The sequence below is a fragment of the Thalassophryne amazonica genome, chromosome 9 (genome assembly GCF_902500255.1).
Source record: "Thalassophryne amazonica chromosome 9, fThaAma1.1, whole genome shotgun sequence".
In the NCBI taxonomy this organism is placed as follows: Eukaryota; Metazoa; Chordata; class Actinopteri; order Batrachoidiformes; family Batrachoididae; genus Thalassophryne; species Thalassophryne amazonica.
Genome location: NC_047111.1, coordinates 65,889,935 through 65,914,806, shown reverse-complemented (window position 1 = coordinate 65,914,806; position 24,872 = coordinate 65,889,935). Strand labels below are relative to the sequence as shown.

General features: G+C 39.9%; 1 protein-coding gene across 2 annotated transcripts in view; it reads left to right on the top strand.

Moving 5' to 3' along the window:
• LOC117517286 (serine-rich and transmembrane domain-containing protein 1) overlaps nt 1-23,846 on the top strand; it is a 70,210-nt gene extending 46,364 nt beyond the window's left edge. The window contains exons 1-3 of one of the 2 annotated variants that reach the window (XM_034178260.1): nt 16,577-16,581; nt 19,478-19,483; nt 22,998-23,846. In XM_034178260.1, the coding sequence (XP_034034151.1) occupies nt 23,014-23,355 (342 nt within the window). In that variant the 5' untranslated portion in view covers nt 16,577-16,581; nt 19,478-19,483; nt 22,998-23,013 and the 3' untranslated portion in view covers nt 23,356-23,846. Of the gene's footprint in view, nt 1-16,576; nt 16,582-19,477; nt 19,484-22,997 lie in introns of those variants that run through there. The other variant, XM_034178259.1, reaches the window with a different exon arrangement.
• The last annotated feature ends 1,026 nt before the right edge of the window (nt 23,847-24,872 follow it).

Genomic DNA, 24,872 nt, shown 5'->3' with positions numbered 1-24,872 from the left:
ACGCAATGCGTTTAGTGGCAGCAGACTGCTCCCTTTTCACACTCTCAGTGCCATCTTCCGCAACTCCTATGCGTCCTTCAGCCTCCGTGAGCTGCCTAGCATTAGCTGTGATATCTTATTGAAGATCGGCAAAACTCTTTTTCACAGCATCAACAGAGCTGTTCATCCCGGCTATGCATCTCTCTCATTATCACGTTTTGTCCCAAAGCCATCAAGAGTACTCATCTTGGTGTTAATCGCGGTGATAGTTGTTCAGAGAGACTTCAGCTCAGTTAGCACCATGGCTAAGTCGACCCGCAAGCCGTCCTCATTATTAGCATCGTCTGCTGCCGCTGTTGTCATAGTTGTAATTTTGGGTCCCTGGGAAGCACAAGATCTGGAGCTGCTTTCACAGTCTTTAAGTGTTGTTTGTTTAGACATATTGTAGAACTAATTAGAAGCGTTAATAACTAGGACTTTATAAACTTTTAGCAGAGTTGCGAGCAGCGTCCACTCTAAGCTGCCATCTTGTTCCATGGCTCCACAGCGCCCCAAATATCTGATAAATATTTAACTTTTCGCGATATTCTAATTTTTGGAGTTGCACCTGCAAAAACACATGAGCGTTAAAGAGAACACAAGATCCCTTTGTTTTATTTTCCATACTGCCCCAACTTTTTCTGATCTGTGGTTGCACATGTGGATTTGCATCAAGAAGGGCATCTGGAGTGCAGCTTATGCCAAATCATCATGCAGAGCCATACCTGATCCCTTATGAAAACCCCAAGCAAAAACAGGAGAAACCAAAAGAATCACACACTTGATTAATTAAAAACAGTTTATCAGAAGACAAAAATGAAGGTGGATGACAAACAGATTGAAAAAGTGAAACAAAGTAAACATGCCACAACAGCTCTGGAGGAATCTGAACCGCAGCATTTTTCACCCGAACAGAGAAACAGACTGTTTGATCAGTGACTCACGGAGATCAAGTGCCTCATGAATGAGTATGATCAGAAGAAAAAAAAGTGCTCTAGAAATCAAAACCTTCCTGTCAATAAATGCAACTGCTGCTGGACAAAACATAATGCAGACAGCAAAGAAACTCCATGAAAACGTGGCTCCCAGCAGACTATTTCAGGGAGTGCACAGCAAAGATAGGCAGGCCTGTGCCAAACATATTACAGCTCTTGACACAGCCCAAAGGGCAATATGAAAAACAGCTGAATTAAACAGAAAAGTAGCTGAGATTGAACCAGGAAAGAATTTCAGCAGGACATCACTGACAAGCTGGAGGATGGGAAATTCAAAGTGCAGAAGGAAAACCAAAAAGCAGATTTCCATTTTTTTGTAAAATATTTCAAAAATAAATCCACATGGCCATGAGACTCGAGGGAAGGACTCCTGAGACACAATAATGAATCACCCACTGCGGGGATGTGGAGGTGGATCCGAGTGCTCTCTGAAGATAGGTAGAAGAGTCTTCATCGGGCTGGATGAATATCAGGCACCAATAGCATTCAGGTGAAACATAGGCCAAGAATTTCCCAAAGACCACACTATCTAATACCTCTCAGAGGTATAGCAGAGCAGCCATTTCTTAAACCCTGACCAGCAGTCCATTTCAGGTACAGAGAGGTTCATATCTGTGCAGAGGAAGGTGAAGAAGCAGCTCGGATTATTTTGACTCAAGCTTTTAGCGTGCCTGAGGAACAAGAGTTGCTGAGCCAAACATAGATGTCAGCTCTCAGGTTTCCAAATATGTCACTTGTTTGAGCTTTACGATGTGGGAAGAACAAGCACTACACATACAAATCTGTCTTCCAGAAACACCATTAAAAAAAGATAGTTTGGTCTTTATAGAGCTAAACATACAGTGGGTACTGAACACATCACCATTTGTCTCAGTAAATATATTTCTAAAGGTGCTAATGACATGACATTTTCACCAGATGTCAGTAACAACTCAAGTAATCCATAGATGCAAAAAAAAAAAAAAACAAAGCAAATATCTACAGAATTTAAGTAATGTCTAATAATGTGAAATGACACAGGGATAAAGTATTGAACACCTGAAGAAATGGAGGTGCAAAAAGGCATGTAAAGCCAAGACACCAGCTGAAAGCTATCAGTGATTAGACGCAATCCTACCCCTTGTGAGTGCAAATTAATATCAGCTGGTGGCCTACAAAAAGTTGTCTCATTGACAAGGTGCCACACAAGAAATATCTCATGATGGGTAAAAGCAAAGAGCTCTCTCAAGGTCATCGCAACCTTATTGTTGGAAAACATACTTATGGCATCGGTTACAGTAGGATTTGTAAACTTCTGAATTTTCCAGTGAGCACTGTTGGGGCCATAGTCCGGAAGTGTAAAGAACATAATTTTACACATAAACTGGCCACGCCAGGTGCTCCTTGTAAGATTTCTGACAGAGGACTGAAAAGAATTACCAGAAGAGTTGTCGAAGAGCCAAGGACCACTTCAGAAAGATCTGGAATTAGCAATGACAATTGTTTCAAAGAAAACAGTAAGTAATGCACTCAACCACCATGGTCTGTATGCATGCTCACCACGCAAGACTCCACTGATGAAGAAAAAGCATACTGAAGTTTGCTGCACAACATTTAGAGAAGACTGTGGAATACTGGGAGATGAGACCAAAACTGAACTCTTTGGATGCCATAATACACAGCATAAATGGCACTTGCACATCAGCCCAAAAAAATACCACATTAACAGTGACGTTTGGGGGTGGGAACATCATGGTGTGGGGCTGTTTTTCAGCATACAACACTGGCAAATTTCATATAATTAAAAGAAGGATGAATGGAAATATGTACTGAGACATTCTTGATAAAAATCTACCAGGATGATGAAAATGAAACGAGGGTGGAGATTTCAGCAAGACAGTGATCCCAAACACAGCCAAAAAAACTCCAGAGAATGAAAATAAAGCTGCTAGAATGGCCCAGCCAATCACCTGACTTGAATCTAAGAGAAAAATCTATGGAAAGTTCTAAAGATCAGTGTCTTCAGAAGAGGTTCACAGAACCTTCAAGATTTTAAGACTGTTTATGTGGGGAAAAATGGGCCAAAATCACACCTGAACAATACATGTGACTAGTTTCTCCATACAGGAGGCATCTTGAGGCTGTCATACCAACAAAGTATTAAATACATTTGAGTAAATGTGTTTAATACTTTTTCCCTTGGCATTCCATTGTATTAAACATAACTGATTTTCTGTACTTATTTGTTTTCATTTCTTTACATGTATGGATTACTTGGGTTATTACTGCATCTGGTGAAAATTAGAAAAATAGCACCTTTAGAAATATATTTACCAAGAAGAATGGTGATATGTTGAGTACTTATTACTGTATAACTTAAAGATTTAAGAGTCAATGTTCTGTAACTGTGGAATGGGTTATAGAAGGGGGTGATATATTATGTTTCAGTAGGCCACTGAAGTTTTTTTTACGGGAAGATATATTGTCCAAATGGCCAAAAATTACATTCTTTTATCCAAAGATCCCTTCGGGTGAAAAATTACAGACCTTTTTAGGGTAGGGGTTAGAGGCCAAAACAGTGACATAGTCAAAACGTGGATTTTTGACCTTTGAATATCTTTGTGTGCCCTCAGTAAGCCTCATTGATCTTATGGTATATGAATGTATGGATGGAGTTCTCCCATTTAGCGTTATATTTTTCAAGGATAACTGAGGGCGTCGCCTATAGGTGGCGGTTCAAGTCACAACTTTTGGCATTTTGGGCTACATTTGGGACCCTCCCAGGGCCTGCGCCTTGAATAAGCCTTGCTCAATTATGCATATTTAGATACACTGGGACAAGTTCTTTCCAAATTTGCATAAATGGCGGTGACTTAGTTAGGGCGCTTTTGCATAGGTGGCGCTCTTTATGTTAAGAACGCGATATTTGGCGATTTTCATTTGGCCATATCTTGGTGCACCCCCTATGGATTTCAGTGAAACTTGTTTTATTATGTTCCTCTGTGTCTCTGCTATTCATGATAAAGATATAAAGATAAGGCGTTTTGCCTCATTAACCCTCCTTGTGCTAAAATGTTCACACCAGATCACACTCCAGTTAATCAAGTAAGACAAAATGTTAGTTCTCCGACACTTCAATAGGCAGCTCAGCTTGCAGGTGGCAGCACTTCAGCAGAGAGGGTGAGGTTTATTATTTTTAAATTATTTCTTATTTTGAATAAGTTGTCTTTGCTCAATGCTCTGGAATGACTAAAGTAATTCTCCCTAATGGTTGGTGGCGGTGACTATAAGAAAATAGGCATCTTTCGTTTGTGGAGCTTGATTGTGATATATGTCGAACTAAGGCAAGTAAAGGGTTAATGAGGCAAAAAGCCTTTCTGATATCTTTATCCTGAATAGCAGAGACATAGAGGAACATAATAAAACAAGTTTCACTGAAATACGCAGTGCATCGAGAAATCCATCTGAGATATGGCCAAATGAAAATCGCCAAACATGGCATTCTTAACATAAAGAGCGCCACCTATGCAAAAGCGCCCTAACTAAGCCACCACCATTTATGCAAATTTGAAAAGAACTTGTCCCAGTGTATACCCAGTATGTTTTCTGTCTATGGTCCATTGCCTGGGCACCATGCTGCCATTGCATTAACCATCACTCTATTCCATGCTTTCGGCGAGCTCACCAGCAGCATCACAGCACGTGTTAGAAGCCTTAAATATCTTAAAATAGGTTTGTTTTTGATGGAAAGCACATCTGGTACACTTCTAACAACCCAATCAGATCATTGGTGGATGGCAATCACCATCCACCAGTGATGATAATTCCAATAAAATATTAAGGATGAATGTATTTTTAACACATTCATTGTGTTAAAAATACCGACCGATTTACTGATCGATCTACGTTCCGATCCTCACCTATGGTCATGAGATTTGGCTCATAACCGAAAGAACGAGATCGCGAGTACAAGCAGCCGAGATGAGTTTCCTCCGCAGGGTGGCTGGGCGCTCCCTTAGAGATAGGGTGAGGAGCTCAGTCACTCGGGAGGAGCTCGGAGTCGAGCCGCTGCTCCTCCACGTCGAAAGGAGTCAGTTGAGGTGGCTCGGGCATCTTTTCCGGATGCCCCTGGACGCCTCGCTGGAGAGGTGTTCCGGGCACATCCCACTGGGAGGAGGCCCCGGGGAAGACCCAGGACATGCTGGAGGGACTACATCTCTCGGCTGGCTTGGGAACGCCTTGGGGTTCCCCCGGAGGAGCTGGAGGAGGTGTGTGTGGATCGGGAGGTCTGGGCGGCTTTGCTTGAGCTGCTGCCCCCGCGACCCGACTCCGGATAAAGCGGAAGAAAATGGATGGATGGATGGATGTATTTTTAACAATTAAAACCTAGCAGCCAGCCGTGATTCGTGTCATTCAATCATCTGTTCTTGTTTTAAGATTATAATGCTACAATAAGTGAAGTTGATAAAACCCATATAAAAACAAGCTTATTTAGTTATATTGTTAAAAAAAACTTAAGGAGCAGCTTCTTACTGTATCGCAGAGCTGTTTAATTATCAAGCATATACATGTGATTGACTTTAATCTACTTGTAAGTATAATAACTATGAAAATGCAAACACTGGATCAGGACTTGGTGTCAGCAATAAGTATTAAATGATTTGGACTGGGATCGGGCACTAAATGGACACACTGGGTGGTGGTAATTCAGAGTTGTGTAACTCTTTGACAGCAGAGTCTGGCAGGTCACGGAGCTTCAGTAAGTTTAATGTCATACCTGAAGTTCTAACTTCAGTAAATAAAAGGCAGGTTTTGGCTTTTAATAACCGCGTGAAAACAAACAAGCAATTCCTGCAGCAGAAGCTGTCAGCTTCACAGCACACCACGACGAAATCGACGTCAAAGCTCAACAGCTCACGTCCACCCTGACACTTGTTACTGCGATTCAAGATCAAATCAAGACTACAGCTCTGCCACAAAAAGAAGACAAAATGCTCCACAAAAACACAACCAAATATTGTCTTATTCTGAGAAGAGAACCGCCTGAGGGTACTGGCTCAGCTAGCCAAAGGGCCGTCTAGCAGGGTTAAACCGCAGTGAGACTGTTATGTGGATGAGAAACTGAAGCAGCATGAGTTTTGACAGAACCATCAGTCTGAATAAAGAGAACCAACCAGCCACTGATGACCAGGATAGAAACAAATGATTAATCAACAAACAAGTCCAACATGTCTCACCCCTTCAAACACATTAATGTTGTTATCTTCAGTGAGGACATAATTTCTCTTGCTACAGCTACTTTCTCAGGGAGCCTTGATCTTGATAACCAAAGAAGAAAACTAGTGGTATTTACAGTATTATGTCTTGTCTATGTGTGTGTGTGTGTGTGATTCCTTCAGTATAAGCATGATTGTGTGGCTTACACTCTTAAGGTAGATGAGTTTTTAAAAGGCCTGAACATACCATGTTGCTTGGATACAAAAAGCATCATTAAGCACAATTATTAGCCACTTCAATTCCCAGTGAGCAAGCATCATGACAGATTTCAGAACACCTCACTATTAACGACGTCAACATACAAAACAGGAAAGAGTAGGTGGGAAGGACACTGAAGGATGGAGGAGAAAATAAAGGCGTCAGAGCAACAACAACAAAAAAATCTATTCGGGAACTTGGTGAAATGTACGAGTGAGATGTATAGGTTCAGTCAAATACGCAGTGCATCGAGAAAATATTCACTGCGTTTCACTTTTTCCACATTTTATTATATTACAGCCTTATTCCAAAATGTGTGAAATTTTATTTCCTCAATATTCTACACACAATACCCCATAATGACAATGTGAAAAAAGCTTTGTTGAGATTTTTGCAAATTTACAACTAAGAAATCACATGTACATCAGCATTCACAGCCTTTGCAGTGAAGCTCAAAATTGAGCTCAGGTGCATCCTGCTTCCACTGACCATCCTTGAGATGTTTCTACAGCTTACCTGGAGTCCACCTGGGGTAAATTCAGTTGATGGGACATTATTTGGGAAAGGCACACACCTGTCTACATAAGGTCCCACAGTGCATGTCAGAGCACAAACCAAGCATGAAGTCAAAGGAATTGTCTGTAGACCTCCGAGACAGGACTGTCTTGAAGCATAAATCTGGGGAAGGGTACAGAAATATTTTCTGCTGCTTTGAAGGTCCCAATGAGCACAGTGGCCTCCATGTGTGTGTGTGTGTTTGTGTGTGTGTGTGTGCGCGCACACATGCGTGTGTGGTGGCAGTGGTTGTGGGCGGGAGCAGGAGGAGCATTGCCGCAACCTGCCCTATGGATGGGCCATGTGTGTGAGTAGAGGTGGGATGTGTTTGTGCGTTTTTGCTTTACTGCATACCTACATATCCTGCACAATGTGCTAATGTGCACACTGTTAGCACATTAGCTCATTAAAAACATATACGATATGTACAACCCCAATTCCAATGAAGTTGGGATGTTGTATGAAATGTAATTAAAAACAGAATACAATGATTTGCAAATCCTCGTCAACCTATATTCAATTGAATACACCACAAAGACAAGATATTTAATGTTCAAACTGATAAACTTTATTGTTTTTGTGCAAACATCTGCTCATTTTAAAATGGATGCCTGCAACACATTTCAAAAAAGCTGGGACAGGGGCAACAAAAGACTGGGAAGGTTGATGAATGCTCAAAGAACACATGTTTGGAACAGGTTAATTGGAAACAGGTGAGTGTCATAAAAGCAGCATCCCCAAAAGGTTCAGCTGTTCACAAGCAAAGATGGGGTGAGAAGCACCACTATGGGAACAACTGCGTGAAAAAAAAAACAGTCCAAAAGTTTAAGAACAATGTTTCTCAATGTTCAATTGCAAGGAATTTAGGGATTCCATCATCTACAGTCCATAATATAATCAGAAGATTCAGAGAATCTGGAGAACTTTCTACATGTATGCAGCAAGGCCGAAAACCAACATTGAATGCCCGTGACCTTCGATCCCTCAGGCGGCAGTGCATTAAAAACCAACATCATTGTGTAAAGGATCTTACCGCGTGGGCTCAGGAACACTTCAGAAAACCATTGTCAGTTAACACAGTTCGTCACAACATCTACAAGTGCAAGTTAAAACTCTACCATGCAAAGTGAAAGCCATACATCAACAACATCCAGAAATGATGCCGCCTTCTCTGGGCCTGAGCTCATTTGAAATGGACAGACGCAAAGTGGAAAAGTGTGCTGTGGTCTGATGAGTCCACATTTCAAATTGTTTTTGGAAATCATGGATGTCGTGTCCTCCAGACAAAAGAGGAAAAAGACCATCCAGATTGTTCCCAGCGCAAAGTTCAAAAGCTAGCATATGAGATGGTATGGGGGTGTGTTAGTGCCCATGGCATGGACAACTTACACATCTGTGATGGCACCATCAATGCTGAAAGGTACATCCAGGTTTTGGAGCAACACATGCTGCCATCCAAGCAATGTCTTTTTCAGGGACACCCTCCTTATTTCAGCAAGACAATGCCAAGCCACATTCTGCATGATGGTCCAGTGGTTAAGACATTGGGCTTGAGACCAGAAGATCCTCGGTTCAAATCCCAGCCTGACTAGAAAAATCACTAAGGGCCCTTGGGCAAGGTCTTTAATCCCCTATTGCTCCCGGTGAGTAGTAAGTGCCTTGCATGGCAGCACCCTCACCCACATTATTTGTAAAGCACTTTGAGTGTCTGATGCAGATAGAAAAACGCTATATCAATGCAGTCCATTTACTAGGGATGTGAATCGTACAACAACTCACGATTCAATTCTATTCCGATTCTTGGGGTGACGAGTCGATTCAGAATCGATTTTTGATTCAAAGAGCTCTGAGAAATAGTTATATTACTTAAAAAATGTTTATGTTTAAGAAAATGCAGCTTTACAAGGTTAATCAAGTGATTCTAAATGTAAATTTACTTATCTGCTGTGCTCGTTCAGAGTTGGCTGGCAGTTTAGCAAAGCGCTGGTCAGTAGTCGGCAGATACCGCTGCTCCCCTCTTTTAGCTCCGGGTGATGACGTAACGTGTGGGCTTGCGGATTTGATGTGTTTCCGAAGTACGTGACTTTCATTTTGCAGATTTTGCACACTCCATAAGTCATGTCAAACTCCTTCTTATGCAGCAAATAATAAAATCCAAAATGCGCCCAAACATTTGCCTTCAGCAAAGACGGTGCTGGCTGAATTAGCTCTTCGTCCGCCATGCTAAGCTGCAGCTCACGAATGTTTGAAGCACGCCGGACTCTCCCCTCGCGGGGACGCTGCAGTACGGAAGCCATTGCCTGACAAACAGTACACGTAGCGAGTAACCAAGAAAATGTTTTTAAAAAATGCTTTATAAAAATCGAGTCTTGGACATTTTGGATCGATTCAGAATCGTAATAAATAAGAATCGCGATTCTGACGTGAATTGATTTTTTCCGACACCCCTACCATTTACCATTTGCATGTGTTGCAACAGCGTGGCTTCGTAGTAAAAGAGTGCGGGTACTAGAATGGCCTGCCTGCAGTCCAGACCTGTTGCCCATTGAAAAAGTGTGGCACATTATGAAGCGCAAAATACGACAACAGAGACCCCGGACTGTTTAACAACTGAAGTCATACATTAAGCAAGAATGGGAAAGAATTCCACCTACAAAGCTTCAACAATTAGTGTCCTCAGTTCCCAAATGCTTATTGAGTGCTGTTAGAAGGAAAGGTGATGTAACACAGTGGTAACATGTTGCAGTCATCCATTTCAAAATGAGCAAATATTTGCAAAAAAACAATCAAGTTTATCAGTTTGAACATTAAAAATCTTGTCTTTGTGGTGTTCAATTGAATATAGGTTGAAGAGGATTTGCAAATCATTGTATTGTTTGTTGATTGTTATTGGTTGTATGACTGATACAGTGTATCTGGAAAGTATCCACAGTGCTTCACTTTTTCCACATTTTCTTAGGTTACAGCCTTATTGCAAAATGGAGAAAATTAATTTTTCCCTTAAAAAAAATTCTACTCACAACACCCCATAATTACAACATGAAAAAAGGTTTTTTGAAAAATTTACAAATTTATTAAAAAAAAAACAACAAAAAAAAAACAACTAAGAAATCACATGTGTAGTATTTACACCCTTTATTCACTACGTTGTTGTTACACCATTGGCAATAATTACAGCCTCAAATCTTCTTGAATATAATGCCACAAGCTTGGTGTATCAGTGTTTGGGCAGTTTTGTCCATTCCTCTTTTCAGCACCTCTCAAGCTCCATCAGGTTGGATGGGGAGCGTCAGTGCACAGCCATTTTCAGATCTCTCCAGAGATGTTCAATTGGATTCAGGTCTGGGCTCTGGCTGAGCAACTCAAGGACATTCACAGAGTTGTCCTGAAGCTACTCCTTTGATATCTTGGCTGTGTGCTCTGGAGCAGGTTTTCATCCAGGATGTCGCTGTACATTGCTGCATTCATCTTTCCCTCAATCCTGACTAGTCTCCCAGTTCCTGCCGCTGAAAAACATCACAGGATGCTGCTGCCACGACCATGCTTCACTGTAGGAATGGTACCTGGTTTCCTCCAAACATGATGCCTGGTGTTCACACCAAAAAGTTCAATCTTTGTCTCACCAGACCAGAGAATTTTGTTTCTCATGGTCTGAGAGTCCTTCTGGTGCCTTTTGGCAAACTCCAGGTGCGCTGTCATGTGCCTTTTACTAAGGAGTGGCTTCTGTCTGGCCACTCTACCATGCAGGCCTGATTGGTGGATTGCTGCAGAGATTGCACCCATTGTGTTGTTGAATGACAGACAAACTGCTGCTAAAGTTAAAAACACGGCCGCGGATTAATTGCCAAGTTTACATGGAAAGTCCATAGCATCTGAAGAAAATGTATTCCCAACTTCTTCCAATGTAACAAATAAATCTGACAGACTGAAAAATTAAGAGTTGAGAGCAAAGTATCTGTCTTGTCATTGTACAGAGCACTGAACTGAGCAGTGTGCGCGATGCTTGTGCACATCCAAAAGTTGGTATAAAGTCCATAGCTCATGAAAAAGACTTTCCAAGCGTCTGTTCGCAGGTCCACTGACCTGAATGAATGCTGAACTATCACTTTGATATGAATGGTCAGTAGTTTCATGATCTGATGTTGCGACATTCGTTTCACTCTGTCTGTTCGCAGTTGTGCTGTTTCTGCATTTGCTTGGATTGACATCACCCGCCAAGACATGCTGATTAAAACGTTTTCTGGAAATGCACCTGCTGACTGACCGAACAAGAGGTTTAATAAGCAATAAAGTATGTCAGAGACTGCTAATTGTGACGACGTGTGCTGATAGACTTACAATCAAGAATACTTTAATGATGCATTATAATGTGTGACATGTCCTTTAACGTAATTATAGTGTGCCATGTGCCAATGTATCAAGGAAAATATCAAAAAATATTAAAAGTATCGGATTGGGAGTGTGTGAACAGAATTTTTTGTTTTAGGTTATTGTTTCTTTTTTGGAAGGGGGGGGGGGGGGTTAACTAGTCTGGGTAGGCCCTGCTCTGGTATGACTTATATACAAAAAAAAAAAAAAAAAAAAAAAAATCACACATTTAATAGCAGGATTAATAAAAAAAAAAAAAAAAAAAATCAGATTTCTGATGTCCACCAATGGTTGACAAGGACTTAACACAATACATACTGATGCAATGCATAATTCATAATAATTGCATACGGATCCAGAATGGTCCAACTGATCAAGATGTTGCAATCTGATATTTAATTCACAGAATCACAACAGCTTCAGCTCTGCCACCTCCAGCTCTGTCTCCTGCATTTTTGTTAGCACCACCGTCTCTAAGCCGTACAACAAAGCTGGTCTCACTACTGTCTTGTAGACTTTCTCTTTCACTCTTACAGCTATACTTTGGTCACAAATCACTCCTGCCACCTTTCTCCACCCACTTCACCCTGCCTGCACTCTCTTCTTCACCTCTCTACCATAATCTCTATTACTTTGGACAGTTGACCCCAAGTATTTAAACTCATCTGCTTTCACCACCTCTATTCCTTGTAACTGTACTATTCCACTGGGCTCCCTCTCATTCACATAAATGTACTCAGTCTACTGACTTTCATTCCCCTGCTCTCCAGAGCACACCTCCACCTTTCCAGGCTAGACTCAACCTGCTCTCTCCTCTCACTACAGATCACAATGTCATCTGCAAACACTATAGTCCATGGAGAAACCTGTTTGATCTCATCTGTCAACCTGTCCATCACCATTGCAAACAACAAAGGACTTAGAGCTGATCCTTGGTGTAATCCCCCTTCCACCTTGAATGAGTCTATCATTGCTATTGTACATCTCACTGCTGTCACACAATCCTTGTACATGTCCTGCACTACCCTCACATACTTTGCTGCCTCTCCAGACTTCCTCATACAATACCAAAACTCTTTTCTTGGCACCCTGTCATAAGCTTTCTTTAAATCCACAAACACAATGTAACTCCTTCTGATATTCTCTATACTTCTCCATCACTCTCAGAACAAACATTGCATTTGTAGCGCTCTTTCTTAACATGAAACCATATTGCTGCTCACAGATCTTCACCTGTTCTGTAAGCCTAGCTTCTACGACTCTTTCCTATAACCTCATGCTCTGGCTGATTAGCTTAATGTCTCTGTATGTACTGCAGCTTTGCACATAAGCCTTGTTCTTATAAATAGGTAACAGTACATTTCATCTCCACTCCTCAGGCATCCTCTCACTTTCCAAGATTTTATTAAACAATCTGGTTGGAAACTCCACTGCCAGACATTTCCATGTCTCCACTGGAAAGTCATCTGGACCAACTGTTTTACCACTCTTCATAGCCGCCCTCACTTTGTTGTTATTATTTAATTATTGTTTCTCTTCCACTTCCTGATTTACTCTCTCCATATCATCCAGCCTTTTCTCTCTCATTTTCATCTCAAAATATTCCCTCCACCTTCTCAACACACTCGTCTCACTTGTCAGCACATTACCATCTGTATCTTTTACCACTCTAACCCGCTGCACATCCTTTCCAGCTCTGTCCCTTTGTCTGGCCAATAGATACAAGTCCTTTTCTCTTTCCTTCCTGTTCAACTTCTTGTACAGCTCGCAATATGCCTATTTCTTAGCTTTTGCCACTTCTCTTTTCGCCTTAGTCTGCATCTCCTTGTACTCCTGTCTACCTTCATCTCTGTGACTATCCAAATTAGTTTTTACCAACCTCTTTCTCTTATACTTTCCTGGACATCTTGGTTCCACCACCAAGTCTCCTTGACTTCTTTCCACTGTCCAGATGTCACACCTAGTACCTTCATAGCTGTCTCCCTCACCACATCTGCAGTACTTTTCCAGTTGTCCAAAAATGCTTCCAATTTTTAAACCATAGCATCTGAAAATTTGAGGTCACCTACTGTGGTGACCTCAAGGGAAGTTTAAAATCTGCAAATATGGAGTTCAGTATTATATGTCACAGAAATCTATGACGAGATGCGGTGGGTTTACAGCAAAAAAGGAGCTACATGCTGTCACATAACTCAAACAATTAACTCTAAAACATTTATTTAAAATTATCATCAATAATATCTTGTTAAAAATGCTTCAAAAGGGTGCGTGACCACGCATGAACACAATTAATAAATAGTGGGAGGTGTTATGATGAGGTGAAGATAATAGAGTTGCTACAGAAAGATAAACAGTGGGGAGGCAAGTTGCAGCAGAAGGAGGAATGTCCGTGCACTGAATATCAATACTTCAGCTCTGAACTCAGACTGCGTATGAGCGAGCAAGCGAGACAAACTCACCACAAGCAGCGAGACAGTTTTTCACTGGGCTGTGAGGACAGCTGAGACTGCTTGATAAAGAAAACAGGGTTGGGACAAGAGAGCATGCAATCACATGGGGATGACAGAAGGAAAGAGAGTTAAACTCGTTCTGTCTCATTACGCTGTCCCTGAAGGTACAATGGGCTGCAAATTAAAGGGAACAAGGTTCTTGTCAATAAGGGGGAGACAAACCGGGAAAGGGAAGGAAAAAGGAGAAAGTGGAGAAGAAACGGGTTTCGGGACAGAGGGCTTTTTTTAAACTTCAAAAGCTGCATTTATTTAATAGAAGATTAAGAAAATACTTGAAGCAACACAGTGCGGTTTAGTTGGAAGAGTAAATCCAGCTTTCATACTATAGAGAGTTCATATCATCTCAAATGGAGAGCAGCTTGTTTGGAGACTGCACTTGACTTAGCAGCAACAAAACAGTATTTAATCTTGACCTTGAGAATACACACACACATAGGCACAAACTACACATGTATTACTGTGCAGCTAAATGAAAAACTCAAATTTCCCATCTAATTTGTTTATTTTCATTCATTAGAGTAAATATGACAAATAAGCAATTTAAAATTAAAAAGTAAACACTTCTGACATTTCAAAAATATTGAATGACAAGTGTAGTCACCCTTCTTTTCAGTAACTTCCATGAGCCTTCAATTCATGGATCAGTTTCTTGACCTGAAAACTATTAACCATTCTTGCAGCAGCAATCACAGCCTCCTGATTATTTTTTATTCAGTCCCAACTAAGGTCCAGAAACAGACTATTTCTCAGGTTAAATTTATTGAAAGTTATAGTGAGATTACAGGCCTGGAAGCTCGTGGACTTTGCTCACAGAGGAGCTCCACCCAATCAGAACCCCAAACAAAGAAGCTAAATACTTTTTATAAAACGCAATGTAGGCGTGACAAATGGTGGACTCCATTCTTGATCTCCTAACCCATAGGCTTCCCGTAGGCAGATGGCAGCGTACATCCCCCCCCAAAGCCCTTGGTGTGCTTACAAGTATAACCAGGTAAACCAGGTTCACATGTACTTTTAAACAGATGTTTAAAAATAGAATAAACTATCTTCATTTCAGTAAAACAGTTACTTAATACCAAAACAAACTAGCAAGAATTGTTGTGTGTTGGGGGGTGTGGCTGGAGGTTTTGGTGTTTTCTTTTCTTTGCTCCTCAGGTGGCATGGAAGCTGATTTGTCTGTGGAAAAAAGGTGCTGGCTGAAGAATCCTCACCCTCGTCAATATCATGTGAGGCACCTGGGACTGGTGCTCACGTGCAGCCCTAAAGACTTTCAGCTGTAGCGGATAATTGGATGGCGTTCTGCTCTTAAGGCATGTGTGAATCAAGCAGAACTGCCGGGAACTCGACCTTGTGATGTTCGTTTGTGAGACGCTGAGGACCGCACCTGGGTTTGACACATTAAGCCTGTGAAGCAGGGAAGGGTGAGGACACATGCTGTCAGCACACAGTAAAGGTAATTAACTGTTGGACTAATTGTAGATAGTAACTTGATGTTTTGCTACATAGTATACATGAAATTGTGATGAGAATGGTGTGGCTTGCTTCTCACTGCTGTGGCGTGCAGGATAAGTGATCCTCCACTTATTGTGAGAAGCTGCTCATGTGCATAAAGATAAAAAGTACAGACCTTGATGTGTTGCTGATAGCATGTGTTTTGTGAAAGAAATTGCTATAACTGCTAACGTACCTCACATCTTCTGTGCTCCAACAGAGAGTCAGTTTGTCGTGTCCACCTGGGGGGTGTCTGTTTGATGGTAGTGAGTCCAGGAGCACCGGACTGCTCTCCCCATGAACACTGGAGAGCGTGCCAGCAGTCACTCCTCTTGAAGGACATTGGGTTGGGGGTTTTTTTTTTGTATAATTTATTTAGGCACAGGTGAAAAATAAATTGTTTTTTTTTGTTGATGGAACCGCTTTCTGGTTATTTTTAGTGCTGGGTCCTGTCTGACGCAGGTTCGCTCCTCAATCTGCGTCAACACATAACAAGAATAGAAAGTAAACCCACAGACATATCTAACATTAGGAAAGACGTCATGTCAATATTCTGTCATCTTTGAGGCCTTTGCTGGTTAGCCAAGCGGTGGAGTACTTGGATACATGAGATGGAGTATTGTACTACATAAAAATCATGGTCTTCTTTAAAGATGCAGTTTTTTTCCTGTACCACTTTGAAAAAAAAAAAAAAATCTTCTAAAAACTGACAGTAAGTTTGTGAGTTGATTTTAAGTCCATCGTCAACCCAGAAACATCCAACTGGCTTATCCATAATAACAACAGCCCATACAGGATCCTCCGTATTGCTTGCGTCCAACTTGAGATGTTGCTGCGTGTCCTTTAGTGATCCCAATTTGCCTGAGGTAAAGAAGCTGGCTAATAATGATGCAAACCTTGATATAAGGTGTTAATCACTTTAGGCCACATAAATACATACCACCTGAGAATGCTTAAATCTAATTAACATTCATGTTTTCTAGTTTGGAGCTGGGAAATATTCATGGAAAGGTAAGAACGCTCACTTGCCTAATAGTTGTGCAGGCAGTAATATATGTCAAGACCTACTCCTGTTGCTTCCCTCTGAAGTATGTTTGTTTGAATGGATGAAGATTTACATTCCCTTTCAGGTGCTTCAAATCAGTGGCAGTGACTGATCAGGTAATGAGCAGCTGGTTCGCTGCTGCACGCTGAGAAGTGTATTAGTATTTACTTATTTATTTATTGAGCAGAGTAGTATTAAATATATGGAAAAGCCCTATTCCTGAGATTCAGCTCAACAATATATTTGACAATAAGTATGTAATTTTGCAAGTATAAGTATGTAATAAGTAGGAATTTTGACACTGATTTGCAGACCATCCTTTGCTGTTGAGTTTGGATTGAAATGTGTGGAGGCATGTAATGGCAAAATTTAGAACACTAATCTGGTGTAATTACTGACATATAGTTCGTGGTATGTAGTTTTATTTATTTATTTTTTAGATATTCACAAGGTGTTTGGTATATTTTATTGATATCTGTTTTTATTTTTAATGGATCTATGATTAGGTGAGTTGCTTGGACATAGAATCATTAAATGGTACGAAGATGAGTTTGCCAGTGTTTGTGCAGCTTTGATTGAGTCCCTGAGTGCTCCTTTCTTTTGGAAATGTACTTGCACGTACAGTACATAAGATCTTGGTGAGTGTTTCTCAAACTTTTTCAGACCAAGCACCATTTAACCAATAAAAAATAAATCTCATGGACCACAAAACTCCCCAAATATCCAAAAACAATCAAAATTTACAAATAAGTTGAGTTCAAAATAAAAATAATACACATATGCTACTATCAGTTAGAATTTTGAGCTATTTTTAAAACGTTTGAGAAACACCAGATAGAAAATGATATTAAAAGTGTAGGGGCAGTGAGCTTTTTAAGATTTAAGGCATAAAAAGATTTTTCCCTAACACCACTATAATTTTATTTATTAGCATTTAAGTAGGGGATTGACAATATGGCATTACCAATACGATTTAATATTTTTGAAGGTCCCAATGAGCACAGTGGCCACCATCATCCATAAATGGAAGTAGGTCGGATCCACCAGGACTCTTCCTAGAGTTGGCCGCCGGTCTAAACTGAGGGAATGGGGGAGAAGGGCTTTAATCACACAGGTGACCAAGAACGGTGTCAGCACTCCAGATAGGTGCAACAAGCTTGTAGCATCATATTCAAGAAGACTTGAGGCTGTGATTGCCGCCAAAGGTGCATCAACTAGGTATTGAGCAAAGACTGTAAATTCGTATATACATGTGACCATGAAAACAACTTTTTTCATGGTGTCATTATGGGGTGTTGTGATTAGAATTTTGTGGGGAAAAAATTAATTTACTCTAATTTGGAATAACGCTGCAACATAAAATATGGGAAAAGTGAAGAGCTGTGAATATTTTCCAGATACACTATATGTCCTAATTAAAATGAACTGCAATTTTGAATGTTTCAAAAATAAACCAAAATAAAATGCTTGAATTTTTAGGAGAAACAAAATTTTGTCAGTTTACTGAAATTTACGTGACACTCTAGCTTTAATTTAAAAAGATTTGGTGCAATTATGAATACAGTGAATCAAGTGCATTGGGTTGTGTGGTTTATGGAGCAGATTTACAAGTATGAAAAAAAAATTATTTCAGGGCAGAGTCAACCTGTGATGAATTGTCCACCTACTTGTGACCGGATGATTTATTTTTGTGGCAGGGATGGCGGTGGGATTCGAACACCAGTGTAACAGTAACCCCCCCCCCCCCCCAGGATATCTCCCCCTCACCCTGGGAATCTCCCCCCTATCCCCACCCCTGACAGGCAACATTTCTACAGGGCAGCACTGATTAACCCAAAACTTGATAAGGCCTGATCAGGATAGAGCAACCTGTGAACTCTATATTTCATGGATGTTTTATGGTCCCAGATGAAGCAGTTTGATTGATGGTGAATGGTATTGGTATTCTTTCTGTATGTATCTATAGCCATCTACAATAGTAATATTTCCTGTTTTGAAGTATCTTTAAACCCCCCTTCCATATATACTCTATAAATATATGGACCTGATTGACAACCTGAAATATGTGATGTGATGGAAAGTACTCCAATTTAGTTTTGCATAAAATATCCACAGTATATGTAAAGAACACACAGTACTATACCATCTTTATTTATAAGGCTGACCCAGTGTGTTGTACACTAAAACATACAGTTAAAACATTAAGACATATATTTAAACAAGTAAATAAATAAATATAGTGCACACATACAAACACATACACACACACAATAGCATGCAAAGAAACATAATGAAAATGAGGGCCCGATAATGTCTGCTACCTTTCTTAAATGTCTTTTGTACAAACCAGGTCATAAATATAAAGAGTGACAGATAGAAATCAACAGAATAATATAAATGTTGCATGAAATTGACAAATATGATTATTTGAAATAGGGTGATTCTCACTCTACAAGGAGCTCAGCAGGGGAAAGAATTAATAAAGATGTGTTCAGCAGGGGAGTGTCAGACTTTGGGTTCTGTTTGCTGTTTTCCTGGTTTTGGTTTGATTATTTTGTTTTGTTTTTTTTGTCTCTTGCTGGGGTTTTTCCTGCTTGGGTCTGTCTGTCGCTTTCTCTATTGTCTGTCTCTGTCTCCTGTTGGTGGGCATTTCCTTCTCCCTGGCTACACCCTCTTTCTGGGGCGTTCCACACACACCTGCTCTCAATCTGCACCTCATCACCTGAGTGTATATAAGATCTTCAGTTTGCCTAATTTCTTCGCCAGATTGATGCGCCTAGTGCCTTCTCTCCAGCTCTGTTGTGTATTCTCGACCTGCTAGCCTCAAATGTGTTATGACTACCTGCCTGTATCCTAGACCACGCCTTCTGCCTGATGATTCTGATTGTGTTACTCTTGTTGGACTGCTTTACTGTGTACCAGACCCTGTTTACTATTCTAGTAAACTGCTTTTACCTACAGAGCCAGTTGTTCGAGTCCTGCATTTGCGTCCAGCCGAATCTGTCGTCCAGACCTGACAGGGAAAGAATTAACAAAGATACCATAAAGATATCAATAAATCATTTTTATCCACTAGGGCTATAATCTGAAGTTTAACTGAATTTAGGTGACATTTGACCCCAAGTGAAACACTGAAGGTCAAGGTCAATCACTTATTCCAGGTAATGGCTTATAAGCAAGGCCTATCACTATGTGCATGCCAAATCTGGAGGCAAAATTACACTCAACAAAAATATAAACGCAACACTTTTGGTTTTGCTCCCATTTTGTATGAGATGAACTCAAAGATCTAAAACTTTTTCCACATACACAATATCACCATGTCCCTCAGATACTGTTCACAAACCAGTCTAAATATGTGATAGTGAGCACTTCTCCTTTGCTGAGATAATCCATCCCACCTCACAGGTGTGCCATATCAAGATGCTGATTAGACACCATGATTAGTGCACAGGTGTGCCTTAGACTGCCCACAATAATTTGTTGAGTATACAAAAACTGCAACCAGAAAAGTTGTTTAGTTGAATTTAGTATTTGACCTTCCTGTGACCTTGACCTTGATTCTTTTGTGTACTGAAAGGTACCTTACTGGGACTGCTACATGTGACCAGGAAAGCTGTTTAGTTGAATTTAGTGTTTGACCTTCCTGTGACCTTGACCTTTGACCTTGAGCTTGATCATTTTGTGTACTGAAAGGTAGCTTGCTAGGGCTGCTTTCTGTGAAGTTGCAAGAGTCTGTCATGTAAACTGTGTGCTGCACAGTGAGTTAAAGGTGAAAAATGCAATAACAACAGACAAACCACACACAAAAAAACAAAACAAAAAAAAATCATAAATACTGACAAACATATCTTGCAAAACTTCATTTTGGCAAGATATTGGGGGGGGGCGGGGGGGGGGTGCGGGATATCCAGGGTGGGGTAAGATATCCTAGGACACACTGTCTGTGCTTCAGTGACTGTTTGCAAATATTTCAGGATCTGTGTGGTCTTAATTTTTGGTGCCATTATTTGCAAGAAACAACAGTCAATAGGTAGAAAAGTATTACTATGGCAACAGACCTAATAGTCAAAACCAAGAAAATTAATCTACGACTCAGATCTTGGCAACACAGATTTTGAATTACTCAAATTGGCCCAAATTTGATTTAACCTTTTTTCTGAAAATGACTGGAAGCATCCGTTTTGAACATGATCCCAGTTTAAATCACCTACAGCTGTATTTCAGTAACAGGTCACTAGCGTTTGTTTTACTGATGAGATAAACTTAACAGAGGTCCATGGAGCTGTAAATGGGTGTTGCCGTTGGCTGGGGAAGTAACCTGCATCAGATCGGGGAACTGTAGATTCTCATCTGCTTGATGCTACGGAATAAGCACCAAAACCAACGGGCCCCAGGGGCCTATTTTGAACTTACTTCTTCTTGTACTATGACTTCTATAGATGATTTTCAGAGTAATCTCAGGTATGAAACACCTGCTCCTTTGGACATTACCAACTCCCATGCAATTTCTGGAAACAGTTAGGGTTTGGCCATGGAAGAACTCTCACATTCCATTGAGGTCACCAGTTGTGTCCGTGGCTGCAAATCCTCCAGCCAGATTTTACCCCAAGTCCTGTGAAACAGTCTGATCTTGAAGTCTAGCCAGATTTAATCTTGGGACACAGATTGCGAGACTTCAACTAAATCCTTAGGGAAGCCACAACAAATCTGTCATCAGAGTTCACAAAATGCACACTTGTATACACCCTGCAGTTCTGCAGAGGTCTCTAACATTTCAACATCTCATACATATTTCAATTTAATTCTACAATATTCACGAACTCATTTCTCATTACAGTAGTGTTTTTTTGGCCATTTATTTGATGTGTGTGGGTAAAAGGGTATATTTAACATCTTGTGTTTATGCTTGAGACCTTCCAGTGGTGGAGTTTTTAATTGAAATAATGGGGCAGAGGCATCTCATTAAATTTGGACCTTTGTGTAATTATAGTGTGCGTAAAAATCCATAATCAGGGACAGGAGGAGAGGAGGCTGTGTGAAATTAGAACATCACAGTGTGCGGAGTCACGTCGACACTGAGCTCTTGTTTTCTTTCTGGTAAATTATTATTTTCTTTGAAGTGTTATAGAGCACGACAAAAAGGCTAATCTAAATTCAAAACTTGAATGTCTTAATTAAATTGGATTTGGTGCTGGTTGGTGTCTACTTCTATGAAAAAGCATGAAGTTAAAGTGTAGCTCAGTCACTTCATTTTTCACGCAGTGGAAGAAGACTGAGTCTTTGTGAAAGCTGATTATGAAGGTTTTAATTCCATCAGATAAGCATTCCTTCATTTATGAAAACACACACACACCAGGTCTGATAGGCTTTTAATGAGCCAAGTGCGCCCCCTGCTGTTACTTTTGATAGTGTGATCATTCATTCATTCATTCATCTTCTACCGCTTAGTCCAATTAATTCATGCAATTTAAAAAGCTCCCTGACTTACTCATTTATTTTTACTTCATGGCAGTAATCAAAGTCATACACCTGCTGGTCAGACTTCGGAAGAGTTTAGTTTGTCCAGATCCTCTCATTGGTGATTTTTGGAGTTATTTATACTTCACCTGAATCAACTGTTTTAAGTGTTTCTTGGCTTTTTGAAACTGACTGAAATATTGAAAAATGCCTCATTGCATTCCTGGATTCTGTTATCCAGATCAAGTTCTAAAATTAACCAGTTCTATCTTGGCCCATGCTTCACCTCTCCACAAAGTTTGAGGACAGTTGTGTCTGTAGCTTGTGATCAATCTTGAAATGGGGCTGAAAGTCCTCCTTAAAACAAGTGTTTTGGGAGGAGGAGGAGTAACAGGAAGACAGAGGATGGGAAGGAGAGGAACAGTAGTAGCCAGCAGAAATCAGTATTTCTGGTATTCATATTTGTGTATTTATATTTATGTTTGCAAATTGTTTTTTACTTTCACGTTTGATACTCTGTGTGCTTCTTGCCCTGTGTGCTGCTATACAATGGTGCTGGAACCTCAATTTCCTTGAGGGAGTTTTCTCAAGGGATTAATGAAGTTCTATCTAATGTAATCTGTTTTTGGCAGATATAATGGCAGATGTACACAGTTCAGGGATGACGCTGCACAGTAATGTAACCCCCTTTAATTTCTCTAAGCATGCAAAATTCAAAAATAGTTGAGTTGAAATAAAATCATACATGATTTTATATTGGATGTTACACATTTCACATCAATTTCATGCAAACTGTCAAAAACCTAATGCTTATTTGATAGTTTTTTTATTGCATCTTAAGCGGCTGAGGTAGTATCTAAGACTTGTTCCAAAGTCAAAGCAGATTTGCAAAAGTGTTCCCCGTCTCCCACTTATTCTCAGATTGTTTGGAGATTATTTAAGGATGTCAGTGTCAGCAAACATCTGCCTGGCTGAAATACACCAGAAGGAGATAATAACTGTGTAGCAGCTGCAGCACACAGAAAGAGATTTCTCCTTTCACAAAGCATGTTGTTTTAATGATAAATCTCAATAAATCTCCTTCTGCCCTCTTAATCTGTGCAGAACATCAACCGAGATGTCAGGAATGGACGTCCCTCTGGTGGACCACAACAACACTGGAATCTCTGCAGCAGACAACGGGACCTTCCTTCGTTTCTCTCTGACCTCTTCATCCACCTCCGCTGCCGCCTCATCACCAGGACGCCCGGGCAATGTCTACGTGTACGTTTGGCTTTTCCTGGGCCTGCTGCTGTTCCTGCTGACACTGCTCATCATCTCCCTCCACAGGTTGAAAAACATCATCTCCTCCTCCTCCTCTGTGCCTGACTGCAGCAGTGAGGGAGGGAGCTCCTTCACCAACATGGAGATCTGTAGCATCTCCTCTCAGAAGTCCACCATCTCCTCATTGTCCACCTGAAGGAGGTGTGAGTGTGGACGGACATCAGTGTGCATTATGCAAACACAGGCTGGAACAATATACTCCACAAAAAATAGAAATGTAAACACTTATATTTTCAGTCCCATTTTTCATCAGTTGAAATAAAAGATTTAAGACTTCTTCTCTGTGCACAAAAGGTTTAATTTCTTTGAATTCTGTTCACAAATTTGTTAAAATACATGTTAGTGAGCATTTCATATTTGCAAAGATAATCGGTGTATCTATAAACCTTTTGTGGCCATAGAAGAAATTTTAGATCTTTTCTAAAATGCATCAAAAATGGGAACAAAACCCAAAGTGCTGCATTTGAATTTTTGTTGTGAAGACGTTTCATGGAGTGAGAATCCGTGAACTTTTCTGAGGTTTATTTTTTAGTGGGTTACATGCTCCTAAGCAGCTGCCTTCCTCTGTGGAACACTGTTTCCAATTAATAGCTCAAAATTTCCACATTTATCCACACTGAATACAGGGGGAAAAAAATAATATCAGCCACACATTTTCACTTATTTTTCTTAACATTTAGGTTTGCAAACTGAACTTTTGTATGCAATTTTAACGTGATAAAAGTTAACATTTATGTCTTAAGAAAACTGATGTAAATCTATTTTGTTCATTTTCTTTAGTCAGTTATCTAAATGTTTAATTAAATAATTTGTTAAATATTTAACAAAATAATTAAGATGAAGTACTGAAAAAAATTGTTAAATATTTACTAAATGTTTATCTGTTGAGGTAAATATTTGCCATTTGCAGAAATATGAAATTATTAAATGGGTGATTCTTAGACTACGGGCACTTATGTCCCTTGATCATATTGTATGAAAAACAGAAAAAAGGGGAAATTTCACACTTTTATAGTTATCTTTACAATGAAAGTGTGTTAAGAAATTTGTTCTAGTAGTCTATGATGACTTTTTCACCTTTTTTCAGCATCATTATATGCAAATATTGCCGTTTTGTGCTTGTTCCACACCCAGACTTTTGATCTTCAATGATAAAAATGAATGGTAACGAAACGTTTTTTCTAATGTTTTAAAATATCTCTGAATAAAATATCAGTAAAATAATCAAAACATAATTGGGGTATTCAATGTCATACAACTGTTGTGATTTTTTTAAACAAAATGTAGTTGTCAGTTAATGAAAGTATGTTAATGTCAGTATGAAAGATTGTTTGGGTAGTTTCTATGGAGATAAACAGTGACATCAGAGCACATGTATATAGCACCAAATCACAACAAACAGTTGCCCCAAGGCGCTTTATATTGTAAGGCAATGGTGTGGTGGAAATTACATTTACAAGTCCAATAGTGCCCGTAGTTAGAGAATCACCCAAATATTTAATATGACTTGTATTAAATATTTATTTATATAAACCCAAATCTTTAGCTAAAACCTTCGACAAGTGACTGTTTAGCTACATATTTGATTAAATATTTAGACAACTGAGCAATTAAATATGAAGTTAAACATTTACATAATGAAAGAGATGTTTA